Source organism: Miniopterus natalensis, chromosome 5, assembly GCF_054644295.1.
Source record: "Miniopterus natalensis isolate mMinNat1 chromosome 5, mMinNat1.hap1, whole genome shotgun sequence".
Classification (NCBI taxonomy): domain Eukaryota; kingdom Metazoa; phylum Chordata; class Mammalia; order Chiroptera; family Miniopteridae; genus Miniopterus; species Miniopterus natalensis.
In genome coordinates this window covers 28,979,480-29,006,319 of record NC_142085.1, presented here as the reverse complement: position 1 = coordinate 29,006,319, position 26,840 = coordinate 28,979,480, and the positions used below count along the sequence as shown (strand labels likewise).

The window sequence follows — 26,840 nt, the reverse complement described above, 5'->3', positions numbered from 1 at the left end:
CATTATTTCCTCCACCAAGTTCTCTATCCTTTGCTCTCTTGCCTACCCCTTTGGCACTCCTATAATGCGAGTGTTGTTTCGCTTCATGTTGTCCCAAAGCTCCCTTAGACTGTCCTCATGCTTTTTAAGTGTTTTTTTGTTTTTTTTTTGCTGCTCTGATTGTGTGATTTTTTTCTACCTTGTCTTCTAAGTCACTTATTCTAACCTCTGCTTCATTGAGCCTGCTTTTAATTCCTTCCAGTGCATTCTTGATATCAGATACAGCATTCTTTATCTCTGTCCGAGTTTTGTTTATGGTATGTATCTCTTTTTTCATTAAGGTTCTCGATCTTATCATCTAGTGTCTTCTTAAGTTCCTTGAACATCTTCATCATCAATACTCTGAACTCCGTCTCTGATAACTTGCTTAACTCCATCTCATCAAAGCCTTTTTCTGGTGACGTTTCCTTTTCTTTAATTTGGGGGTTGTTTCTTTGTCTCCCCATTTTGGTAGGTCTTAGTGTTTGTATCTATATATTAGATATATTTGCTGTCTCCCAGTCTTGTGGGATGGGATTTTGTCTTGTGGGTGCAGTGAAGCCCAGGGGTATATTTTCCTTATACTTCTGAGCTCTTTGCTCTAGGCGTTTCCTCTTCTGCGTGTCCCTTTTGTGGTTTCTTTATGTTCTCCTGTTGTGGTTGGGTCTAGATTTTCGTTGACCAGTCCTTGGAAGGACCCTCCTCTCAGGTTGGCTAACTGTGTCTCAGCCCCGACCTCATCGTGTAAGCTGTTGTATGGGTGCTGGCAAGGCTGGACAATACACAATAGGTATCTTACAAGATATCTTGACAGTCACAATGAAAACAACCCATATGAAAATAGAAATGGGAGAGTGAAGGGAGAACACACACACACCAAAGAAATGCTTAAAAAAAAGAAAGAGAGAAAGAAAAATAACACTTAGAGAAAGAGATGTATATTGTTGTTAATACTGGTGAAAATTTAGAAAATAATAATAAACTAAAATGTAAAAAATAGAGAAGTTACTGGGAGATAACAGAAGCAGAGAAAAGATTCTGAAAGAAGGGCCAGAAAAAAATTAAGGGAGAGAATAGGAATAGGATAATAGTTGAAAATGAGAAAACAAAAATACAATAAAGAGAATAAGAGAAACTAACAATCAAACAAAAATACAGGAAGACAGAAGGGAGGATAACAAAAGAATGACAGAAAAGTAGAAAAAGAAAAAAGAAAAAGAAAAAAGTTATGCCAATGGATCAAGAGGAGAGAGAGCTTAAGCCCAGGCAGGGAGGGAGTCTGGTAAGAGATTTGGTGGAAACTATAGAGGAAAGCAGTAAACTTGGTTATAATCATAAAGTCCCAGTCATTACGCAGGGATATCAAGAAAGTCTTGATAGTAAAAGCGAGGATAAAACAAAACAAAGCAAGTAACCAAAACAAAACTAAAAATAAGCTAAGCAAGACAAAATTCTTTTATAAAAAAGAGAAAAACATTTAGTTAAAGATGGTTTTAAAAAAAAAAAATTTTTTTAATTCTTATAAAATTTAAAAAAGAGAAAAAACAAACAAACACACAAATTAAAAAACCAAAACCAAAACAAAACAAAATACGGAGGAAAAAAAGATAGTACATCAGGTGGGTTTCTTCTGGGCAGTCTATGTTGTCTGAGGCTCACTGTTTTGTGTGCTGGTTTCCGTTCTCCTGGGAGGTGCTTGTGTATCACCCACTGCGAGGAGCCATCCAGGTTTGGCTCTGGTGTCCTTAGGTAGATGATTGATCTGAGGCTCTCCGTGGGCCACCTCCTCTTGTCAGCTATTTTGCAACCTTGTAGTTGCCTGGTCTTGCTCCAGAATCTTCTGTAGAGTCTTTAGGGTGCAGGGTGCCTAGTGTAGCTCAGGGTATCACTCCCCTTACTTAGAGATTTTGGTGTCAGGCGCTCACTCTGCAGGAGTTAGTCTCTGCTCCACCACCAGCTCCTCAGTCCCTAGCCTGTCCTCTGATTCTAGTTCCCCAGGCTCTGGCCTGCTGCAGCTTCAGATTGATTTCAGCCTGTTGCCTTTTCTGTACAGGCCATTTCAGCAGCCTGGGCTCAGTGGGTTCCATTAAAAAAATATTCCAGTGAGCCCTCTGCCTGCCCAGCCCCCAGCAGGGGTTTCAGCGTTCTCTCCAGTTCCAAACAACAGTCCCTGAGAGTCTTATTCTTGTAAACTCCTCCTGCGAGCTGCTCTCCCCTCCCCTTCAGGGTGTCTGGGGCCTCAGTGAGCGGGACCCGCCCCTTTCCTGTTGGGGGCGGTGCTCCCGGCTGCTGGAGAGGCCGGCAGGCTCCGCCCCTCCCTGCTCAGCTCTGCTTGGCTGGTCGCACCAGGCCCGCCCCCCAGACCGTCTACTGTGCAGACCCCAACCCCAGCCTCCGCTGGTCTATCCGCGCAGTGCACGCCGGGAAGGTGGGAGCCAGTTCAGGGGTCAGAATCAAAGAAGCAGAAAGCAACACACAAGCAGAGAGTCCGCCCTGCAAGGTCCCGCCGCCGGAGCACCAAGGCTCCCAGGGGGGTGGAGGGGGACCCAAAGTCAGCTCCACGCAGCTCCCTGCATTGCTGGTCTCGGTAAAGCTGGGGCGGCTCCATGTGCCACCACGGCGCCCCTCAGGGCTGGTCACAGATCCCAACCTCTCAGCACCGGGAGCTCAGGGCGGGAGGGCTCCTCCCCTCCCCTCGCCACGCAGACTCAGCGCTTTCTGGGGCTCAACACAGTGCCCCACAGGGAGGCAGAGGGTCCCCGTGTGCGGCTGCTCAGCACAGTCCTCTGGTCCCTCACCACTGGGGTGCCACAGACCTTGGGACAGCCTTTCCTATGGTCGGCACCCCGAGCATTAGACGCCGGTCGCAGCAGCCACTAGAAGCTTTGTTTCCTAGGAAGGCGCCGTCCGCCACTAGAGGCCTTGTTTCCTAGGAAGGCGCCGATTCCTCCGGGGCTCACTGCTCCCCTGGGCCCCTCTGCCCTGTATACGGGGTGCTCCTTCCCCTCTCATCCCTCCGGGTGTGGGATCCCCACTTTTGGAGGCAGTCTGCACTCCCGAGGGGAGGGAGCTCTGCAACCTCCAAGCCTCGGGGCTCGGGGCCCAGCACAGGCTTCAGGGGGGACTCCCCTTTCCTGCACCCCCCTCTCTTACCGGACTCCGTGATGTGTCTTCAGTGCTCCCCCTTGCTCTCCATCCACTCAGGTATGTTTCTCTGGTTTTTCTGAGCTGGCTACGTAGGATTTTAGGGGTAAATTGAGTCCATGGCTGGGAGCGGGGGCGCTCTGCTGCTTCTCACAGGGCCGCCATCTTCCCTCTCCTCCAAAATTAATGTCATTTTGATGCTTGCTAACACCACATCCATTCAGAGTAATTTCAACTTTCAAGCCTTATTACTGAAGAAATGCTTTTTGTAAGGCTATAGATGCCATAGATAGTGATTTCTCTGTTAGATCTGGGCAAAGTAAATTGAAATCCTCTGGAAAGGACTCACCATTCTTGATGCTGTTAAGAATATTTGTGATTCATGGAAAGAGGTAAAATATCAACAGGAACAGGAATTTGGTGGAAGTTGATTCCAAACTTCATGGATGAATCGAGGGGCTTAAAACTTCAGTAGAGGAAATAACTGCAGATGTGGTGGAAATAGCCAGAGAGCTGGAATGAGAAGTGGAGCCTGAAGATGTGACTGAGTGGCTGTCACCTCATGATGGGAAAGAGAACGCATTCTTATTCGTGGGTGAGGAGCTGCTTCCTGTGGATGGGCAAAGAAAGTTGTTTCCTGAGATGGAATATAGTCCTGGTGAAGGTGCTGGGAAGATAATCGAAATAACAAGATTTAGAATATTACATAAACGTAGTTGAAACCATGGCGGGGTTTGAGAGGATTGACTCCAATTTTGAAAGAATTCTACTGTGATGTGAGTAAAATGCCATCAAACATCCATCACATTCTACAGAGAAATCATTCATAAAAGGTAGAATCAACTGTTGTGACAAACTTCATTGCTGTCTCATTTTAAGAAATTTCCACAGCCACCCCAACCTTCCGCAACAACTACCCTGATCGTTCAGCAGCCATCAACATCAAGGGAAGACCCTCCACAGGCAAAAAGATTATGACTTGCTGAAGGCTCAGATGATGATTAACATTTTTTAGCAATGAAATGTTTTTAATTACTTATGTACATTGTTATATTTTGGACATAATTTTATTGCACACTTAATAGGCTATAGTATAATGTAAACATAACTTACACATGCACTGGGAGACCAGAAAATTTGTGTGACCTGCTTTATTGCAATACTCACTTTATTGCTGTGGTCTAGTACCAAGCCCACAGTATCTCTCAGGTGTGCCTGTACTTTTCTTTGGGGGATGGCAACTGTCCATCAGGCTGATTACCTAGATAGTGCCAATAAGGGTATTTCTGATTGAGTGCTTTAAAATTCCATTTCTGGGAGAGTTTAAATTGTAATTGTCAGTTTGGTGACATGGGGCTTAGTATAAGTTACTCCATTTGGGGCCTGTTGTCTTGTTTTTAACAGTATGCATTGTGCTACTCAGCATAATAACTTGTGCACACAGCATAGTAGTTGCTGGATAGTCTATTTATACTAACAATTAGAAGCATAGGTGAGGGAGAACATGATTTGAATCCTGATTTGCTATAATGGCCTGTGTGATCTGAAAAAATGATTTAAACTCTCCAAATCCTTGTTTACTCAGGAACGGGTTAAAGTTAATATCTGCCTTCATGTCTGATGAACGTTAATTAAAATAATGTGTGTAAAGCCTTCAGCATAAAGCCTGGCATACCAGTACTGGTAGATTTTGTTTGTAGATGCTCAGTACAGATAGACACAATGAACAAAGGGATTAATCTAAACATCTTATAATGATTCTCTACTATTTCCTAATATCTCTAACACATGAAACCAGAAACACAGTCTAGCTTTCTGTTAAGTTTTGCTTATGTTTTTCTCCAGATATTTTCTATCTATAAAAATTGTCTTTCTGACATGTTTCTGGATTAACAGGGTAACTCTTTCACTCTTTTTTGAACTTTTTTTTGTACTTCTAGTTGAGCACAGAGGTGGCACATGGTTGGTGCTTAATAAATATTCAAAACTTGGCCTTTGAAAACACTAGGTATTTAGCCAAAGTTAGATTACATTTAGAAATCTCAGCTAGCCCATTAATAGACTCACCAGGACCAAATTTAGAAAAATTCAAACTCTTAATTCTTGGAGGTAATAAATGTTTAACTGTCAAGGATCATCACCACAAGAAAAAACATATGAATTAATATTCATAGTGAGAACTTGATATAATTTATTATTTGCCTAATATTCCCATTAAACAGCTCCTCACACTAAAAACAAATATTTTAGGTAGATTAAGCTTGTGCTTTGTTTTTTTTTTTATTCACACTAAATTAGTAGTTTGAGAGTTCATACCTAAACACATCTAAACATTTATTTATTTAGTTAGTTAGTTAGTCAGTTACAAGATGTCAAATTATCTTTATGCGAAGGGAGTCTTGATTTTTTGGTGATGTTTATCATAATGAACAAACTTTTGTGTCTTGCTTCTAGATAGTCTCACGTTTTACTCTTTTTCTTCTAATGTAGGCATCAGTTGTGAAGTAAATATAGATGCATGTCTATCAAAGCCCTGTCCCCCTGATGGAGCCTGTCGAGATGGCATCAATCATTATACCTGTGCCTGCAAAAGTGGCTTTTTCAGAGCACGCTGTGAAACAAATGCAAATGATTGCCTCTCAAATCCTTGTCTGCAGGGAAGGTAGCTATTTTTATTTTTCTATTATTGAATCTCAGAAAGTAAATTTAACTCACAATATTTAAGACTTAATGTCAAGGGAAAGTTGATGAAGTTAATTTTAATTATGCTCCTTCATAAAACTAGAGCTAAGTACAGTTAAGATGACAGATGCTGCCTGTTCTACTTAATGCAATGTGCTGATACATTTACTCTGCCCTTCTTTTATTTCTACTCATTAGCATAAATTTCAATAAATGCAGATTAATTGGACTTTAATATACTTAAAGGTAACTGCTCACAGTAATAGGAGTAGCAGGTAGAATGAAGAGACATTCTATTATTTGCTCTGTGGAGGGATGATACCATACACTTAGTATTTAAAATGTTCCTAAGTAAACCGGTTCTTTCATCCCTGTGTGCATGTAAGGTATTTTGTGGCTCTCTTTATGGAGTTGTATAATAACTCCTCTGCTCATGGATGAAAATTAGTTTATGCAAATCTAGAGTGGGGGTATTTCTAGGAGATGCAAGTGGCAAAGAAGAATGGCTTTCAGATGCACCGACCTGCCTTTGCAGCATTATTATTACTTTTTTCCCCTAGTCCTGCCACTGACTTTTAAGCAGGAAAGGAAGGCTGAAGATTGGTAGCTTATTGCAATGGAGTTCGGCCATAGCCACCTTCAGTCTCCGCATCAGCCTTAAACATACTGTAGATCTTCTAGAAACCTTCTTTCTTTTCATTGCCATGGAGAAGGTGGCAAAAATGAAAGCCGAGTTGTTCTTTCAGCCCAGTCACCTTGAAGGATAAGAAACCAGGAATAGACAGCCTTCTGTTGTTCATGGGAATGTGTTGTGTGTGTGTGTGTGTTTTATCTGAACTGGAAAAGAGCAATTCTAAATAGTTAAACTCTCTTGAATTTATGCTTTAGTGTCTTACCTAATTAAAACTGTAATTCTACATTTCAGATGCACAGATGTCATTAATGAGTGTCAACGTTCCTGTGATACAGAATGGACTAGCTCAAGATGTGAGATCAAGATTAACGTAAGCTTTATGATTTTTATTAAATCTAAAGTAAATTAAAAGAAAAAACAAACTACTAGCTGTAGGTTTCAGAGCCATTTCTTCAATTATTAATGATTTAACTACTCTGTTCCTCACCATTCCTTTTTGGAAATTTTCAGCTGCTCCAAACAAAAATCACAGTCTCTTTTTGCCTCCACCTCCTCTGACCCCCACCCCCACTCTATCTTGTGTTATCATAAACTTCTGCAATCTGGAGCCTCATTAAACTAAATCCTGGATATGATCACTGACAAAAGGACCTCAGAAGGCTTATGGTTTGCCACCTGCCTCCCCCTCTCTGGTCTTAGAATACACAGGTGTCTGTAGATGTGTAGAGATGAAAGGAGATTACATGATCCAGACACCACAGAGGAAAATAAATACTAGATGGATGTGCCAAGAGGTGGGTCCATATAGCAAACCTCAACACCTATAGTCCTCTTAGGATTTGTCTTCCAATCTTCAGGAGTCTGATGTGATGTGATGTAATGGACATATGGTATTTTATGTGGAGTGTTCATCTTTTGAGAAATGTTGGTTGCCTGAAGTTTGAGTCTGTGCTTGGTGGCTGAGAATCTCATGAGCTTTTCTGGTTAATGGGAAGTTCTTCCAAATCCTTCCTGGCTGACAGTGACATGGTAAAGGAAGGAAGCATTGGAACTAAAAACAGCCTTTAGCATTGTGAGGCTATGGATATTTTACTTAAATCCTTTTTATCGCTCTCCCGCATTAGTAAAATATAGTTTGTATGTCGCAGGGTAATTGTATTGTCTTGGACATAAGATGTGGTTGATATTCAGCAAATGATCCTTTTAGAGGGAGTGATGGGGTAGTTAAATGCATTAAGGAGAAAAAGGATTGACCTCTATTTTCCTACTTACCTGCTATGTGTTCTTGGACAAATTATGTACTTATATTCTGAAATTATGTTTTAACTTTTTAATGAGGGCGATCATAGTAACTACCTCTTAGGTTGTCATGGGGATTAAATTAGAAAATGGATGTAATTCAACTAGTACATTTTATGACACATATTATTTTTTTTAAACTTAATTATTCATTGATATTATGTTGATTTGATTCTAGACAGTGATACCCATATATGACATGGAAAAATAAATGTTTTAGTTAGTACATTTCGTGGCAGATGAGTCATATGTCTTGTTTGTGCTGTTTCATATATTGCCTGCAGTAATCTCTAAAATACTATCTCTTGATAGTATAAATGTGGCATTCTTCTTTTGAATGAAATATATAAATAAATATTTGTTTATATAAGTGAATTTGTATATATTAATACTCACACTGTTATGAGAACAATTGTTAAAATTGCCTAGATTTTTTCCATAATATGTTTATTTTTACATAAAAATGAACTTCAGTGACTTTTTGTTTTAACTAGTGTATCATAGGAACAATTCCATTATGATTGAGTCTTGACCCATTCTTTTTAATAGCTGAAAAGGATTCCAAATAAGTTGAAAAACTATACTTACTTAATGAGAAGATGAGTATACCAGCTTTCCTACATCCTACGAAACGAATACACATTTTTAAAAAGTGTTGAATAATTTGATGAGGGAAATATAGCATGTCATTATTTTAATTTACATTTTCCTAGGTTACTATGAAGATTTCCTAGGTTATACTTTCCATATGATTATTGGCCATTTGTATATCTTTCTTTATGCTATGTCTAGTCATAGCCTTTGACTAATAGTATTTTTCTTTGGGCTTGCTTGCCTTTTAATTTTTATATATCATTTAAAATTATGAATAAAATCCACTAAATTCTGAAAAATTGCAAATACTGTTTAGATCTTGGACACTCTTGCTTTGTAAGACTAGTGAATTGTGAAATTTTATATATTTCTTTACCTTTTTTTAATGACTCTGGGTTTGCATCTCTCCTTAGAAAGTGCTTTTATACAGGAATATTTAAATTATTTTTTATATTTTCACCTACTACAATTTTAGCATTGACAACACTTTTAATACCTTAACTCATAGTGAACATATTGTTGTGATGAAAGAAGGCAGGGATTTGATTAACTTTTTCAAAAGTATAATTTATTTTCCCAAGAACTATTATCTAAATTCCATCTAAAAAGGTCTGTTATTTATCTACAGATTTCAAATGCCTCATATTTTATGCAGTAATTTCCTAAATCTAGTATTAAGAATATCTATTCTGTTTCTCTGCTTTTTGATTTCTCATTTCACCATCTATATTAATTGTTATAGTTCAATAGAGTTTTATTTTAAACATCCTTTTTTACTACTACATTAAGTACACTCTAAATGTACTTTTGGTTATTTGTTCTGCAAATATTGAACATTTAATATCTATGGGAAACCAGGATATAAGAATTTCAGACATACCTCCTGACAATCAGTTTTATTTGGAGAGAGAAATATAGATATGTACCTTACCTAGCTGACCGAGTTTTGTAACTCTATGTTGCAATGTACAGATAACAACCTCCAAAGGGCATTCATGGATTAATGCCCAAGTCTGTCTTTCCAGGCTAAAAAGACAAGAGCAACTGAGAAACTTGGGCAGTACTGATTGAAAAGAACATTCAGGTCAACACTGGGTCAGGTTATTGTATCTAAAGCTCCTCGAAGAGTGAAAAAACAAAGTTTATGTTAGGGCTGGAGAGACAAAAATGCAAGCAAGCTTTTTTTTGTCAATCTGAAAATTTGAAGTAAGTTTGAAAAATTAGAATCAATGCTAGAGAAAAACAAACTCATGATTGGGTATGGAATGATATTGTGGTTTCGCAAAGTGCAATTAACTCAACTCTGGGCACATACACACACAGAGATGAAAGGAAACAGAGAAGGGTGGTTTAGATAGCAAACATTTCCCTGTATTTGTTGAGACTGAGGATAACTGCTGCAAGGGAGCAGTGTTTTGTTTGCTATCTTGAATTACAAATATATAAGTAAAATACTAAAATAAAAAGAAAACATGATTACCGAAGAGAAGAAGGAATCAAGAATTCTAGGATAAAGGAAAGCTAAGAATTTATCACCACCTTATCTAATCTAAAAGAATGACTAAAAGAAGTTCTCTAAACAGAAAGGAAATGCTTAAAGAAAAAAATATGTGTACATGTATTTGTATTTCCTCAAATGCGAGCTGATATTTATAAAGGCCTTCTTATATAATAAGATTATTTACCTTTTGTTTATCATAATTATTATATACACTTTCCTATACTTTGTTAATGTTTAATCAATATATAGTGGATTTTGACATTCAAAAGGTTAATGTATCCAAACTTACTGAGATTTCCTCTAAAGGTTCTGTGGTTTGTGGCAAGTTTAAAAGGATTTAGTCAAAAGGTCTTCTAGTGTTTTTCTCATTTTTTAAATTTTGAATAAATGATGGATTCACCAGTATGCTCTCCAGGGTTTGGTTAGGAATCCCCCAGAAAATGGTTAGCTGTTTCCCACAAGTCATTGTACAGAATACCTATCTTTTGGTTAAAAATACATCTTTAAAATAAAGGAGGTCTCATAAATGGGGATATTTTCATACATGCAGAGTATCTTGTTTTTTTACTTAATATATCATTGCAGATTATTCTATATTAACATATATAATTCTACGTTATCCTTATTAATATTACATGTCATGGAGGTACCATATTCCTTTAGTATCCTCTTGGTGAAGATTTAAGATATCTTATGTGTATTGCTCTTAAAAATTATTTATGTACCTTAGATGCAGAAAATTGAGTTAAACATACACTATTTCATATTAGGAAATTATTATTAATTCTCTGTTGCTCCTTTGAGTGTACCTGTGTGTGTAACCTTTCAGCCTCAGGGCCTATCCCTTTCCCACCATTTGCATGTTTATTAGAAATATTTTCTTACATATTTTTCTTACATATTTTCTCTGTCTATTTCTTTATTTGCCCTGGCCCATAAATCTTGAATCCTTAATTTAGGGGCAGATATCTTTCACTATTCTTGTAAGAGTAAGCTCAAGCCTGAATGAGAAGAGTGAAACAGGTGGGATCAAGGCTTCTCCTGAACACTAATACCAGCCCATGTCCCTTACAAAGCTACAGATTCCTTAGAAATGGGTTCTCCATCTTTTGGATTGCTTGTCCATGCTTGACACCTCATTTTCCCAAGTCAGCGTACAATATATTATGTAGTTATTGAATATAAACTTTAGATTTCTTCTGAAATATTTTGTTTAATTGAGGAAATAAGAGTATATATTAAGTGTTAGCATTTGTAATGTGTTTGGAACTCTATATTGCCTTTAAAAAATCTTTATGTTTGTTTCATGAATTTGGCATTGTATCTTGTTTCAGTCCTGATGTATATTTTTGCTGTCTGATGCATCTGTGCATTTCAGGCTATTTCTGAGACAATGGTTTTGTTTTCCTGTATTTCAGTGGCCTTCTTTCCCAGAAGTAATGCCAGACACTTTTTCAATAAAGAATTTAGAAATTGATATTTACTGCAAATATTCGAATTTTGATATTTTAGAATCCTGTTTGATGTTTTTGAAACAACAAAGTTAAACAGTGCACTCTTTTACACTAAAACATTGTAAGTCAGATTAAATTGGTTATCAAACAAAATCTCCCTTTTAACCACTTCATTCCCATATTTAACCATTTAGGATATGAGAAAGAACAAAATAGCAAGTGAAAATTATAATGCAAGTAAACTTTTGGGTTATTAAGTTTTTACAATATACATTATAAGTTGTACAATTCTGTAGCCAAGACATTATTGTGAGAGAGAAATCAACACTTGGTACAATGAGGACATTTAGTGTCTATGTGATTATATTCTGCCATTGTCTTGCTTTAAGAGCTCGGTAAGTCATTCTAACAACCCTGGGCTTGAACTCGTGTTTGTAAGATAAAATTGTTAGGCTACTTTCTTGCTTGGTCCATAGACTTGCTTCAATGTTTGGTCCATAGACTAGAAGCATCTGGATCCCATGGGGATTTGTTGGAAATGGAGAAACTCAGGCCCTAAACCAAACCTACTGAGTTTGAATCTGCAATTTAACAAGCTTAAGTATTCATGTGCAACTTAAGTGTTATAAACAGTAGACTATATTAGTAGATTTTATTCAAAACTGGACAAAATTTGAAAAGTTCTGTGAAGCTTCATAGGTCTTTGTGGTGGATAAGGTAGGGCTTTAATGGGTGCCAAGTCCTGTTTCCCTCTTCAAATAGAAAAGTTGCATGATTGTCTGTTTAACATATTCTGTTTCTCCAAGATCTTATTTGAAGGAAGTATTTCACTACTTTAAAAACAGAAATGCTAAAAAGGAAAGCATATGATTCCTTTATGATGAAAATAAGCTCAGATAATAAATGTCTACTCTTCTGGGAAGTAGAGAGACAATGGGACAACTTTTTGGAATTAAACTATATACCTCAGAGAGCACACAACTGTCCTAGAGATAACTGACACATTTGCTAGCCAGTTTGGTGGTTTGCTCTGGCTAAGCAGTTGCAATGAGTACATCACTGCTCTGGTATGACTCCTGTACATTTCCTGGCATGGTGTTTTGAATACAAGTTGAATGAACATAGCACCGGGGTCTAGCTCCTCTCTATTGCCGTGGTCTGCAACATGACTCCCAGCTTCCTTATTTTTCTCTAAACACACCAGCCTTTTATTTCTTTCATTTTCTGGAATTAAATTAGTGAATTCTTCTTGGGAAGCACTTTATTATATTAAATAGGGTATAGCAAAGTAATATAAATGGTCATGAACATAAGGAAAGGCATCCTCCTTAATTTTTGAACCAGAAAGATCAAGAACTTTAAGTGACAATTTGATTTTTTAAAAGAAATTGTTTCTGTATTTTCCATTAAGCCTTCTAATTAATTTAGTAAAAGATTCTTGTAAACCCCAGAGATGGAAGTTTTGGCAGCCTAAAAACTATTTCTTTCTGCCCATGGGAGATATAATTCAATTAGTTTATGTAATGCTTTCTAATAAATCATTCTATATATACCCAGCCATAGGGATAACAGAGAAACATGTTGTTCCAAGCCATTCCCTGTGGAATTCTGCAGTTACATTCCCTAAAAATAACTGCAGTACCTGCACCAAGTCTACTAGATGCCCTTGGGTATCTTTAAGGAATTCACATTTTCAGCAAAGGTAGAACAAATATCAGAATGACATTAATTTATAAAAACATACATTTAACTCTATCAGTTGGGTGAGTATAAAAGATTACCATCTTGGTTTTAAGCATGACTTGAGTTTTATACTCAAAGGCACAATCCATTGAAAATGGCAGCAATTAGAGACTGGTGATTTTGACAGATCTTTAATTTTCCATTTGATGCATGATATGAATGCAAAAATAAATAAGTGGGACCATATAAAATAAAAAGCTTCTGCACAGCAAAGGGAACCATCAACAAAATGTGAAAGTAACCTCTGGGATAAGAGAAAATATTTGTATACCACCTATCTGATAAAGGGTTAATATCCAAAATATATAAGGAACTCATGAAACTCAACAGCAAAAAAACAAATAACCCAATTAGAAAATGGGCAAAGGACTTGCATTAACATTTCTTCAAAGAAGCCATACAAATGGCAACAATATATAAAAAGGTGCTTAACATCATTCATCATCAGGGAGCAGCGGATCAAAACCAAATAATGATATATTACTTCACAGTTGTTAAGATGTTTATTATCAAAACTACAAGAGTCAACAAATGCTAGCAAGGAAATGTTGATGAAGGAACCCCTATATGCTATTGGTGGGAATGTAAACTGGTACAGCCACTATTAAAAAACAGTACAAATGTTCCTCTGTTCAAGAAATTAAAAATACAACTGCCATGTGATTCAGCAACCACACTTCTGGGTGTATAGTCAAAGAAAATGAAACCATTATCTCAAAGAGATATCTGGAGTCTCGTGTTTATTGCAGCATTATTCACAACAGCCAAGATATGGAAACAACCTAAGTCTCTATTGACAGATGATTGTGTAAAGAAAATGTAGTATCTATATGTACAATAAAATATGATTCAGTCTTAAAAAAAGGAGGAAATCTTGCCATTTGTGACATTAATAAACCTGGAGAGTGTTATGCTAAGTAAAATAAGCCAGACTAAAAGACAAGTGCTACATGGTATCATTCATATGTGGGGTATTAAAGAAAAAAAGTTAAACTCATAGAAACAGAGGTAGAATGATGATTGCCAGGTGCTACAGGGTGGGAAAAAAATAGGGAGAGCCTGGTAAATGGTACATGATTACATAAAGTTTAATAAAGGATTTTCCCCGCAAAATTCAACAATAAAACATTTGGCAGAGTATTTCTGGTGATAAAGGTGAATACCTTTTATTACTAGAAACATATTTTAGTTACTAGAGGAAGGAAATATCAGATAAGCTTTCATATTGAATTTTTAAAAAAATATTTAAATATAAAATTTCAATGAAATTATTACTCTTACCACTAATAATCAAATAGATTCTCTATTTCTTAATTTAGGACTGCATATTAATCCCTTGCATGAATGAAAGCTTCTGTCAGAAGTCAGACGATGGTTTTACTTGCATTTGTCCAAGTGGATACTCTGGTGTATATTGTGAGATAAGTTGTGCTGAGCGTGGACTGAATATGGACCTCTGTCTTAATGAAGGGATCTGTGTTGATGAATCTGGGCACACTTATTTCTACAGGTTAGTGTTTATTTATCTACAATTAACTAAATATATATTTAGAAAAGCTTATGAACATCCCTCTAGTAATGCACTCTGAAGGTACTAAGTTTTAAGGTAAGTTTTCATCTTAAAATGTAATCACAGATTTAAAATCAATAATTCTAAGAAAGCAGTGCTGATATTTTTTCCAAATATCATATATACATATCAATCCCATGTATGACTTCTGAATTTAATCATCCCATATTTTATAATTGTTTCATGTCTCCCTTCCTTCCCCAAATCGGGTTCTTATTCATTTTCCTAATTATTCACCGCATAAATGATTTAAAAATAGTTCACATTTATGTTTTACTTCTTAACCAGATATTCTCTTCTCTTACTGCTATACTGTACTTTTAAGAGCTTGAAAACAAATAAAATTATTTATTAAGATTTATAAAAACAAATTAACCAGTCACTGTACTTTTTAATCAATTATTATTTAAGGTAGATTTTTTTTTAATTCTTAGGAGATGAATTTTCATTACTTTTATTGTTTATAATTATGTAACATATAATTGGTTGATCATTTGAGAAAACTTAGCCATTATCTGTTCAATTTGTAAAATATTAATTGAACCTGGGTATTAAGTAGAAAAACACCAAAGACTTTACTTTTTTTTCTCTATTATAGTGTGATTTGTGAGAGGCTGTTTTTAAGTTAAAATCTGTGGATAATTGTGTTTCTGTCAAAATATCTTAAATCACTGAAAGGTCATAATTTGGTACATTATTTAATAGTAAAGTATATCTATTATTTCTATCATATATTTTACCCTGTGTTTGTCTTTAAATTATTAATGTGTTCTGCTGTATAGTCAATACTGCTTCAACTATATTGTCTTTGTTCATCTATGTAATGTTTTTGTCTTTTTTTTATTTTCGTTTGTGTGGTATTTTATTTGGGGCATATATCTTTATAGTAAGACATGCATGGATGCTAATTTCACATAAACCCAAGATTATGATCTTTTTATTTAGCCCATGCAAGCTATGTATTATTATGACACAATTATTATCCTTTGTTACATATGCCTAATTTCCCATTTCATTTGTAAAGTATATATGTGCGTGCATGTGTGTGTGTGTGTGTGTGTGTGTGTGATCTTTCTTGTATTTTATATTTTTAAGCATGGATTTTTGCTTATTTTACTCTGGTGGTTTGATAAAGTATAAAAAGTAAACATGTTTCTAATAGCAATAGCAATTACGTAAAATAAAATGACAAAAATGATCACTTGACCACTGCGAGGAACCCTATGATTAATCAGTGCCTGGATTAAGTCAGTAATAGCAAATTGGGCATTTCTTCACAGTAGATACAATGTAATAAATCAAGATTTTATTTATGGAAACCCATGAATAAAAAAAAAATAAGTGAACCTAAAACTAAAATGTATGTTTTTTCAACCTAGATAGTATTTGTTAAATCAAATGAAAGCTACTCTATAGAATGTTCTTTTAGGGGTTGTTGCCCACGAGATAGTTAGTCTGACCTTTCCTAAAGCATGAAGTCAATAGAATTCAAACTGAGATGCCTGTTTCCTTTCCTGGAATATCTCCCAGGGACCAGCATAGACACTCATTACTGCTACATGGTTATTCAAATTTCATTTAAATAAGAGCCATCTGTCTTCAAAATTTTCACTGCTGATTCAATGCTCCCAAAAGTCCCTGAAAGTCTGAATGGTAAGTGCCTTGGGAGGTTCAGTTTCTAGGGGACTTACACAGTGAGTGAGGAGCCTTCAGAGTTGATGACAAGTTAGCACAGTCCTCAGACAGCTTATTTACAAAAGAAAACTCATTTCATGGCAGGGAAAGATTTGCAAGTAAAATCATCATGTTTTTGTGTGGGTCAAGGATTAATCTGTGATATATTTGTTTAAACAATAATGAAATAATTGCTTATTGAAAAAATTATATCAAACATATTGTTTTGATCCCTATTTTGCTTTACAATTGAATCAAAAAGAAAATCTTACTCTTAAAAACATGTATTTACCTAAAGTTAAAAAGCTGCAAGGAGCCTGGCTGGGCATGGCTCAGCGGTTGAGCTTCGACCCAGGATCCAGGCAATCGGGGTTCGATTGCCGGTCAGGGAACATGCCCGGGTTGTGGGCTCGATCAATGACTCTCTTTCATCATTGGTGTTTCTATCTCTCTCTCTCCCTTTCCTTTCCTCTCTCTGAAGTCAGTAAAGATATATTTTTTTAAAATTTAAAAAATTAAATTAAATTTTAGAAAGCTGCAATGAGAGGCAACAAGTATTTAGTATTTGGGATCAAAGAATTGCAATTTGGAAAGAAACCCAAATAATATCCCAATTACAGGTTGAAAGCAAGGTTTTCTGTGTGTTTTGTTTTATTTTGAAAAAAAAGAAAGGATTAATTACAATATTCAAGTAATTCTATTACCATAATTTACTTAATTTTTTTTTAAATTACAGTTTACTTCCAATATTATTTTGTATTGGTTTCAGGTGTACAGCATAGTGGTTAGACCAGGGGTGGGGAACATCCAGCCTGTGGGGTGTATACAGACCATATTTGTTGCTTAAAATTAATGAAAATCTTATTTTGTTCAGAAGACACAGAATCTTCTTATTGCATTTCTAGTCTTAAACTCTAGTCAATGTTTCTTTGACTCATAAAATTTGGGGGCTGAGCTAGATTTCAGAGATCACCCCTAGTAATCTAGTTATTGCACAGATGAAGAAACAAAGGCCTAAGGAGGCTTGTACTCTGTCACCTGCCCAAAAAGTCATGATCAGTGTGCAGATCAATATTAGAATCCAATGCATTGCTCTTTTATTTTCATTTGAATACTTTCTATTTAAAATACAAAATTTAACGGGAATATATAAATATGTTAAAAAGAGAAGAAGCATATAGTCAGATATGACTATTCTCCAGTTGCAGTTAAGCATCTGTTTTGTATTTTATATTCTGGTTCAAAGATTAAACATATTAACGACTTTGTTCAGTTTTAATAATAACTGCTCTCAGAAGTCTATCAGTATTATTAACCACGTGTAACAGTTTAATAGCATTTTAATGTGTGCAAGTTTTATTAAACCATAAAACTATGTTGAAATTACACTAAAATTCAAATTAGAATCACAGGGCAGAGGACTATACAAATAAGTAAAAACATTTTAGATAACTTTTTTTCCTCCTGCACCATATAGATCATAAAGAATATAGCAGTTTATAAAACAACGCCCTGACACACAAAGAAGATACCTATCTTTGTATTTAATCTGTGAAATCCTGTTTGGGCAAGTTTTTCTTTGGTGGTCACCTTTCACTTTGCAGAGCGCCTTTGCACCCTACAGTTTCAAATGCGGGTTCGCTCTGATCTCTCTTCAAATTCAGTTCTCCTCACCCATTGCCTCCATACACCTGGCCTACTTTACTCCTGCCCTTCTCACCCGCCTAAATTCATTACACTTTCTGCCATGAAGTGAGCAATAATTAGTTCATACTCTTAAATGTGTCATGTTAAAAGACTGATAAACTTAAGGTTGTATGCCTTACTTTGATCTTCCCTTTGTAAAAAATCCAAGGCTCCAATGAATTTTTCATTGCAGCATCTCAGCAGCCATCACATATTGTTAAATGAAACATCGGAGATGAGTAAGAAACTGAGCCCCTCGCATCACACTTGAGGAAGCTTAGAGTCTATTTCTTTATATTCTTGGGTAGAAAAGTCAGGAATGAAGCCAAATAAATTGTAGGTAACTTAGAAAGTTTACAGGTTAAGGGTATCGATTCTACAACAATCCATTTGCAACGATCATAGATCACCTTTGCTGCAAATTATTGGCCTTATAACTTGGAACAAAACATCTGTGTTGGGATAGCCACAGTTAGGGGTCTTTCTATTGAAAGTTTAGAGATTATATTTCAGAAATTTCAGACCACGTATACTCTAAATTAACAACTTATTTTTTACTCTATCCAAAAAATAAACTTTTGACCACAAATAAAAAAATAAAAAAATAATAGGAGAAATTTATTTATAGGAAAAATAAATTCCATTATTTTGTCTTACAAAGTATTGCAAACAAGGAGGACCCACTTTCCTTACTAGGTCTACTATATGAGCATTGTGTTTGCTGTTTTAGCAGGTTGCTTCAGAATATGAAGAGACTCAATTTAAAATATGAACCTATTTTGATTGTCATATGTAAAGTGTTATGTTTAATAATTAGAATTTTAATTTAAATGTATACATTTTATTCATCAAATTTGTAGGTGTATTTGCTATATTCAGTTGTAAAATTATATTTCCTTATTTATTTTCAATTTAATTTCATAATAATAAGGGCTCCTTTTCATGACCCTCTGAGTCATCACAATCTTTATAATTAATCACTAAATATTTTTCAATGTTTACACTTTAAAATCAATCACAGGAATTTTCAATTTCCTTGCAGTGATTGCTAAATTATACATTTTACAATTATTCTCCAAATTAAGTGAATCACTACATTTTAAATAATTGATTACATATTTCACAAGTACTATTAATAAATTGAATCACTTAAAATAAAATTTTACTCATTAAACATCATAATAAAACATTAAAGTACAATCACATTAAAATTTGTGTATTTCCAGATTTTGTATAACCTTTGGAATTGACTTTAAAAATAATGCATTGCATTTTCTTCTGATTAGTGGCTGTTATGATAATACTTTGTCTTTCAGTAAGTAAATAAGTAAAGATGTATTATCAATGGTAAGCATTTGTATTATATTTTGTCTTTCAAAATGCCTGTCAAGTAAGATCAAATCACTACTTTTTAAAAGATAAGACATACATAGGGATAAAGATAGTCTAGTCAATAAATGGTGTTGGAAAAAATGGATAGATATGTGCAAAAAATGAAACTAGACCACCTTCTTACACCATACCCAAGAATAAACTCAAAATGGATTAAAGATTTAAATGTTAGACTGGAAACCATAAAAACCTTAGAAAAAAAGCATAGGCAATTTTTTTTTCTGATATATCACCTGGGGCAAGGGAAACAAAAGGAAAAACAAACAAATGGGATTATATCAAACCTAAGATGTTTTTGCACATCAAAGAAAACCATCAACAAAGTGAGAAGACACCCCACTGAATACGAGAACATATTCTCTGATATATCTGATAAGTGCTTAATCTACAAAATTTATAAGGAACTTATAAAACTCAACACCAAATAAAACCCCATCCAAACAATGTAATTAAAAAACGGACAAAGGACCTGAATAGACACTTCTCCAAAGAGAACATACAGATGGCCAATAGACATATGAAAGGGAGCTCATCATCACTAATAATCAGAAAAATGTAAATTAAAACCACAATGAGATATCACCTCACAACTATAAAATGACTATCATCAATAAATAAAAAAAACAAGTGTTGGTGAGATTGTGGAGAAAGGGGAACCCTTGTGCACTGTTGGTGGGAATGCAGACTGGTGCAGCCACTGTGAAAAGCAGTATGGAGTTACCTCAAAAAGTTAAAAATGGAGCTGCCTTATGACCCAGCAATACCACATCTGGGAATACATCCAGAAACCAAAAACACTAATTCGAAACAATACATGGACCCCTGTGTTCCTTGCAGCGTTATTTATAGTAGCCAAGATATATACATGCACAGATATGTTATGCATACATACATGAAATCTCTCTACATATAGGTAACTGGCACATAACTGATTCTTACCTGGGTGCTCACTAAGGTGACATTAAAAATAATTTAAGTCCATATTTCAACTTTGAAATAACAGTTAAGATTGCTTAGTAATATAAAAATGATAAAATATGAATGATGTAGCAATTAAAATGAATTCTATAAATTATGATAATATAAAATCATATTTCTCTTCTTGTTTCTATTATCATGACAACCTGTTAGCTATCTTACAGCATTTATAGAGGATTTGCTCCATCAGATAAGAAAGTATTATCTAGAAGGAGCATGAAGACAGAAAAAATTACTCTCAAAGCCTAATTGCTTCACTGTTTATGTGATTTGGAACAAGTCAGTTAATCTCTTTGAAGTTTAGTTTCCTCATTTATTAAATAGTATAGTTTAAATCCAGCCTCATCAACTGTGGCAAGGAACTTATGAGATAGATAAATATAATTTATATGGAAGACTTCTTCTATTCAACAACTAGTTAAATGAAGTAATTTATATTTATTTCTACCTCTCTCATCTCATTCAACTCCCCTTTCCAATCTGTGTCATAAAACAATTAGAAAATGTGTAGTTATAAAATAATTAGAATAAAAGTATTATAGCATGTTTATTCTTTTATAGATACTATTATCAATCTATGATATAATTCTTGATATATATTATTTCCATTTTAAAAGAATTTTAATATCACACATAAACATAGAATTAAAACAAGAGCATTACCCATGTGTAAATTGCTATAGAATGTTCAATTAATTAAGAAATTTATAGTCAGTTGTAACCCAGATCCACATCAATATAAGCAGCTTCTTTCTTTTAAAAAAATTGATACATACCAAGGAATATATTAAAATATATCTAAATAACTTGGGCTTGAGGCATTCCATCTTTTTCATGATCTGTGTAGGATATGCTTTGCAAGAATTGATAAAAATATATTTTTTCCGTGCATGTAATTTAGCAATTCCTCTTAGAATGATGTGTTTTTTAATTTGTGTTTGAGTTAGCAGAGAGAGGACCAGTTTCACACTTCTTTTTCTTAAAAAATATATTTTTGTTAAGTTATTTTAAATAATGCATTCACTGTATAAAAAATAACTTTATGAAAATTTGCCAAATGCAAATTTTAAGAAAATATGCAATTATTCAATCCCTTCAACTAACTGCTGGTCTTAAAATCACGATTTCTTTAAAAAAATATTTTGATGTTTTTTGAAAGTAATACCCTTCAAAAAGTAAAGATGCATTTCATATAATTTTCAAAGTTATAAAATTTGAGGTAAAATTATTCATTTTAATAATAGAATAAACATCCCATTACTAGAAAGAGATTTATTCAGATGGTAGGGAATAAAAGAAAGTGAAGTTTATACACTGCTGAATAGTTTATTGTGCTCACTGCGTGACCCTTATAACAGATTAATCTGACTTTTGAAATTGTAGAAGTTCTGTTCTAAATTTAGATTTTTGGTCATTGTTTCCAAAATATATAACTCCTATTTGCAGCTAGGTTTTCAAATGATAGCTACATTTCATTGATAAATTGTTTATATTGACAGAAAAAAATTCTATCAACATTAATTTTGTTTTGTTTTTTTAAGCGGAAAAGATAAGGAAACTTTTACTATAAGGAATTACTCCATATTATATGTTTCTGTTATTAATGCACTAATTTCATTGGCTTGCCTAATTATGTAACAGTGCTAATGCAAAAGATTGACCAGACTCTACAATATTAAATAAAAGAGAAAGGTTAAACTTTGAAATATAAAAAAAGATAAATAAAATGTTGCTCTGCAAAAAATGCTGAGTAAACTGTTTGATTATGTTTTACAGTTTACTTACACAGATATTTGAATAATGAAGAAAAATTAAAGCTGGAAATATTTCTTTTTGGCTCTTATAATATTTTTGGTTTGTTGCAATGGTTTAAAAAGTTTTCAGAAAGTTCCATCTCGTCCACAATAAAAACTAGGGGCAGCCTTGATGTCTGCCTACTTGATTGGCTAGAATTAAACTTTAATGTCACTTTCTGCAGTATAGGTTGATAGCCCTTTTTCATCAAAAACACTGGGCAGCAAGGGAAAGAAGTGTTCATACTTTTTATTGTCAGTGGGATTACTCTGTCTGTACAGGTCAGGGCTTCAGTACATTTACAGCACGTTCTAGTTCTTCAGCAACGCCTTTTGTAGACCAAACTCTTTTGTGGCTGAAAACTCTTCTTGCCTTTTAATTTAAAAAGCAGGAGTGTGGTTTGACCTTATCCATAAAAGTTTTCCAAACTTCTCCCAAATATTTTTGAAGATTATTTTATGAGTAATTTATATTGAAATATGAGTATAAAAGTTTGTGTGTGTGTGTGTGTGTGTGTGTGTGTGTGTGTGTGTGTGTGTTTATAACAGAATGAGAGAGACAGAGAAAGAGAATTATTACTCTCTCCAAGGTCTTTGGAAATAGAAAGTAATTCACTTTGCTTTTGTATGTATTCATTACATATATTCAGAATAGCACAGGTATGTACTGCATCATATACTATCTATTACTCTAAATATCTTCTCAAAATTAACTCATCTGTTTATACAAAATATATTAGGTGTTTACAATCTGGCATATACTGAAGCCATAGAGATAAATTAGATGCCTATTTTAAATGAATAAACAGTTTATTAAGGAAATCTGTAAACAAATGTAACTCAGGGTGTAAAAGCAAAGCACAACAAACACAAAGCGTCGATGAAGGAATAAAATAGAAAATGACCCCGGTTGTGTTTGAGGGGTCCTATACGGCTTCAAAAGTAGATGTCATCCTTTGACTTCGGTCTTAAAAGACAAATTCATAGCACTGATACATTTGATAATGGAAGCAGAAGCAAAAGCGAAGCAAGGAAAGGTGAAACCGCATGCGGACTGGCAGATCACAAGGATTTCACTGTCACATTAAAAATATAATGGAGCTGGAACAAAATGGGGTGGCTAAGATGCTAAGGAGCCATACCCTCAAGAGGCTTGTAAAAATGCCTATTGGACTTTAGATCTAATTCTGTTAACAATGAGAGAGCATCCTTTAGAAGCTTGCAAGGTGGAGAGTGAAATGATCAAATTTATACTTTAGAAAATAACTTTTGGGGTCAGTTTATCTAGTTAAGGAGATAAAGTACCAAGTACTTCTCACAAACTCATACACAACTAGATCTGTGATATGTGAGGATCTCATCCAGGACTGCTAAGAGGCTCCAACTGTGAGCAAAGATGTTCACTGGAATATGGACTCCTGAAACTCGAGCTATTGAACTTGAGACCATAAATAAAGTGAAAAATATCTATCAAAGTTAATGTATTTTTTATCAGGTTCACTACAGGGTCTAGTTACATCTGCAACAGCTAATTCATAACCGTCTATTAAAACCACATTTAGACAAAATGTTCAAAAATACATTTGAACACTATTTTCGGTTCCTAAAGTGGCCCAATGCTTTCCTATTGTCCACTGGCCACTTAAGATTCTTCACTTCAGGGCATTCCCAAGGTCGTACTTACCTCTGGAAATTTTATGAGACCATATCAAGCATTTCCTTGGAGTTTAATTTGCAAATATTATTATATAGTTTACCCCAAGAAAGTAGGAAAATATAGTTAAAATTAGAATTAACTGTTTTACACTGGTAAATGCAAGACTTAAGCCATTTACATAGTTACTTTCTTGTAAAGAACCATTTCTTTGTTGGGTTCTTCTCATACCATTTATTTTCATATCTAGTACTAGGAGGTGGCATTCTTTTTAAGGTCACACAGTAATAAGTAGCAAGGCAAATGTAGAAAGATTAGTCAGACTAATTTATTAGCTAAGTGACTTCCACACATCAGTTCTGAGATGTCCACAGAACACATTTTTTGCTTCAGCATAATTACAGGTCTGCAGATCTCCACAAGTTTTATTGAGATCACAATTAATAAATATCTCTAGTGTGTGTGTGTGTGTGTGTGTGTGGAGAGAGAGAGAGAGATACAGAGATAGAGAGAAAAATCCTTTGTTATATATATATATAATAGAGAAAGCCTTTGTAGCTCTTTATTCTAATAGTCTACATTTAATAGCTCACTATGCCAAATAAATTCTTTGTTCATCGGCACACAGTGGTTTTGCTGAATTAAAAATAGGTTTGGTTCCTGAAAGTATTTAGAAATCCCTGTGTTTTGGCACTTTAAGTATTAATTATATATCTATTATTTTTGTTGATTTTTCAAAGGCAAGTGATCTCACCTTAGTGCTAAAAACTATTGTAAAGCTTAAAATTTAACTCTCATCTATTTTTATGTTGCTTAACTTTAGTTATCTATAACTGATAGTACATCTTTGATAGTGTTTTTTACAGTAGGATCCATGGACATGTACTTCATGTCTAAAATTACTTTACAGTAACAATCTTAACTTCATTTGATTTTTAATTTTAATATTTATCAGTATTTCAAAGAACCCAAATTATGTCTCAATTATTTGGATTGTGAACATGTAATTAAGTACTGACTTACATACACGTTTCTATTTCCATTCACATTGTAGCCCAGTAGTGTTGCTTTTGTCATCAGAGGTTAATGGAAAATAATTTAGATAGGGTTACTATTTATATTTGGAACTGGAGCCAAGTGATATCCACCTGACATTATATCACATCAGGACAAAAGAAAATTTCATTGTAACTTGAATGCACAAATGTGTGAGAGAATTGAGTCATCACAAGGCACAGGGCAGTTCACACAGGCTGAGCTCCACAGAATGTGCATGGTTATGATGGTGAATAAATCATACAGTTATGTTGTGAATAGTGGATATAATTCAGCAGACAATGTCATCCTTCACTTAAAATTACTGTTAATTCAAAATTTATTAAATTAAATAATAATTTTGTAGTTCTGTGAGTGCTGTATCAAATTTTTGCTCTGGTCATACAGTTCTATAAAAACAATGAATATAGTGCTTGACATGTTTTATGTTTACTTTTATTTAAATCATATTCTAAAAATAATTCAATGCAAAGTGGTGGAATATGAGAATAGCATTTCCCTTAAAATAGGTCTTAAACTAGACAGACATTTCATTTAGTAGTATTTGAAGCAATTAACTATAGTTATCAGTTTACATTTATATAGATTTAAGACAACAAAAAAATAAGACAAAATTTTTGCAATTACTGTTAACCATTAATTCATCACCAATTCAAAGTAGCAGATTTTCTAAGTTTCCTCTTTGGCCACAAGTTCGTGTCCAAATAACTTCTAAAGATACTGCTCTAATTCTACATAACTCGTGAACATATTGCCTCGTACAGTTGAGTCTTACTTAGTCATGAAGTTGCCTCTTAACATGTTTATATTTACTTTTCTCAGTTAGCAAGAAGTAGAAAATCTGTATGGCACACAGCACCTGATATTCCTCTGTCGGGATAGTGGGGTGCACAAACAGCGGATTTTAGGTCTGATGAATGAACACCAAATGGGTTATTTTATGGTTATTTTAATAACATTTATTTACCAACTTAAAGGCCTCTGGACAGTATGTCTTTTTCTTGCAGAGTGACATTTGAAGTTTCCTACAGGACTCGTAAATTTTATGTACCTCTCTTGGTCTTAGGCTAAAATGGACTATATACATTGTGGTTTTTTGTACATTATGCAAAACAATGGATTATGATGGCAGGGAAATGGGAAAAGCTTTAATCCATGAAAACTCTGTTTATACATTTTTTAGGAGAAAATACTTAATTTTTTCAATTGACTTTTTATTAAAATATAGTTGACCTATAGTATAATACTGGTTTTAGGTGTTCAACATATTGACTCAACATTTATTATTTGCAGGGAAGAAGAAATAAAGAACATAAAAAGAATAAGCAAAACTGATGTTTCTAGAATGTAAAAACACATGTAAAATATTGGCCATAAGTTTGCAAACGAAATCTGAAAATATAGCTCAGAAGGTGTTTTCAAACAGTGTAGATGTATGATTTTTTTCTTCCATTTTCATTCTTCTTCTATTAAGAAAAAGGCAAAATTAAATAAATAATAAAAGCGAATGATAAAGGCAACATTTTTTTCTGGATCATGTGCCATTTTTCCCCCTTGCTTTTCAAAATGATACCAGCAATGGTATCTTTGAAATGATAACCTTTTTTATTAGTTAAGCCTTGTGTAGTGGTGAGAAGCAACTGGGAATAAAATGTGATGATGCTCTTGTTTTCTTTGTTAACATGTTGCCTTAGTGATATTGAAGTAGGATGATTTTGCTGTTACTTAAAATCTTTGCTGCAGTGTCTATTACAATTTATCTTGGCTTCATTGCCACAAAGCTTTATTAGAAAATGCTTTTAAATAGATTCCTTTCCAGTACACTTGTTTGTCATTAAAAATAATCTTAAGTGTTTACTAAAATCATCAAATTATAAAATAATAATAATCATCATGAGAAAAATATTATCTTCTTTCTAGTAGTGCATCAGAAGATTGCTAGTTGATAATTAGGGGCTCCCATATTTT

General features: G+C 34.3%; 1 protein-coding gene across 1 annotated transcript in view; it reads left to right on the top strand.

Annotated features, from left to right (window-relative positions):
* The window catches only part of EYS (EGF-like photoreceptor maintenance factor), a 1,117,601-nt gene that overhangs the window by 414,998 nt on the left and 675,763 nt on the right, over nt 1–26,840 (top strand). The window contains 3 exon segments of the mRNA XM_087817245.1: nt 5,653–5,824; nt 6,770–6,848; nt 14,389–14,579. Of these exon segments, the coding sequence (XP_087673371.1) occupies nt 5,653–5,824; nt 6,770–6,848; nt 14,389–14,579 (442 nt within the window).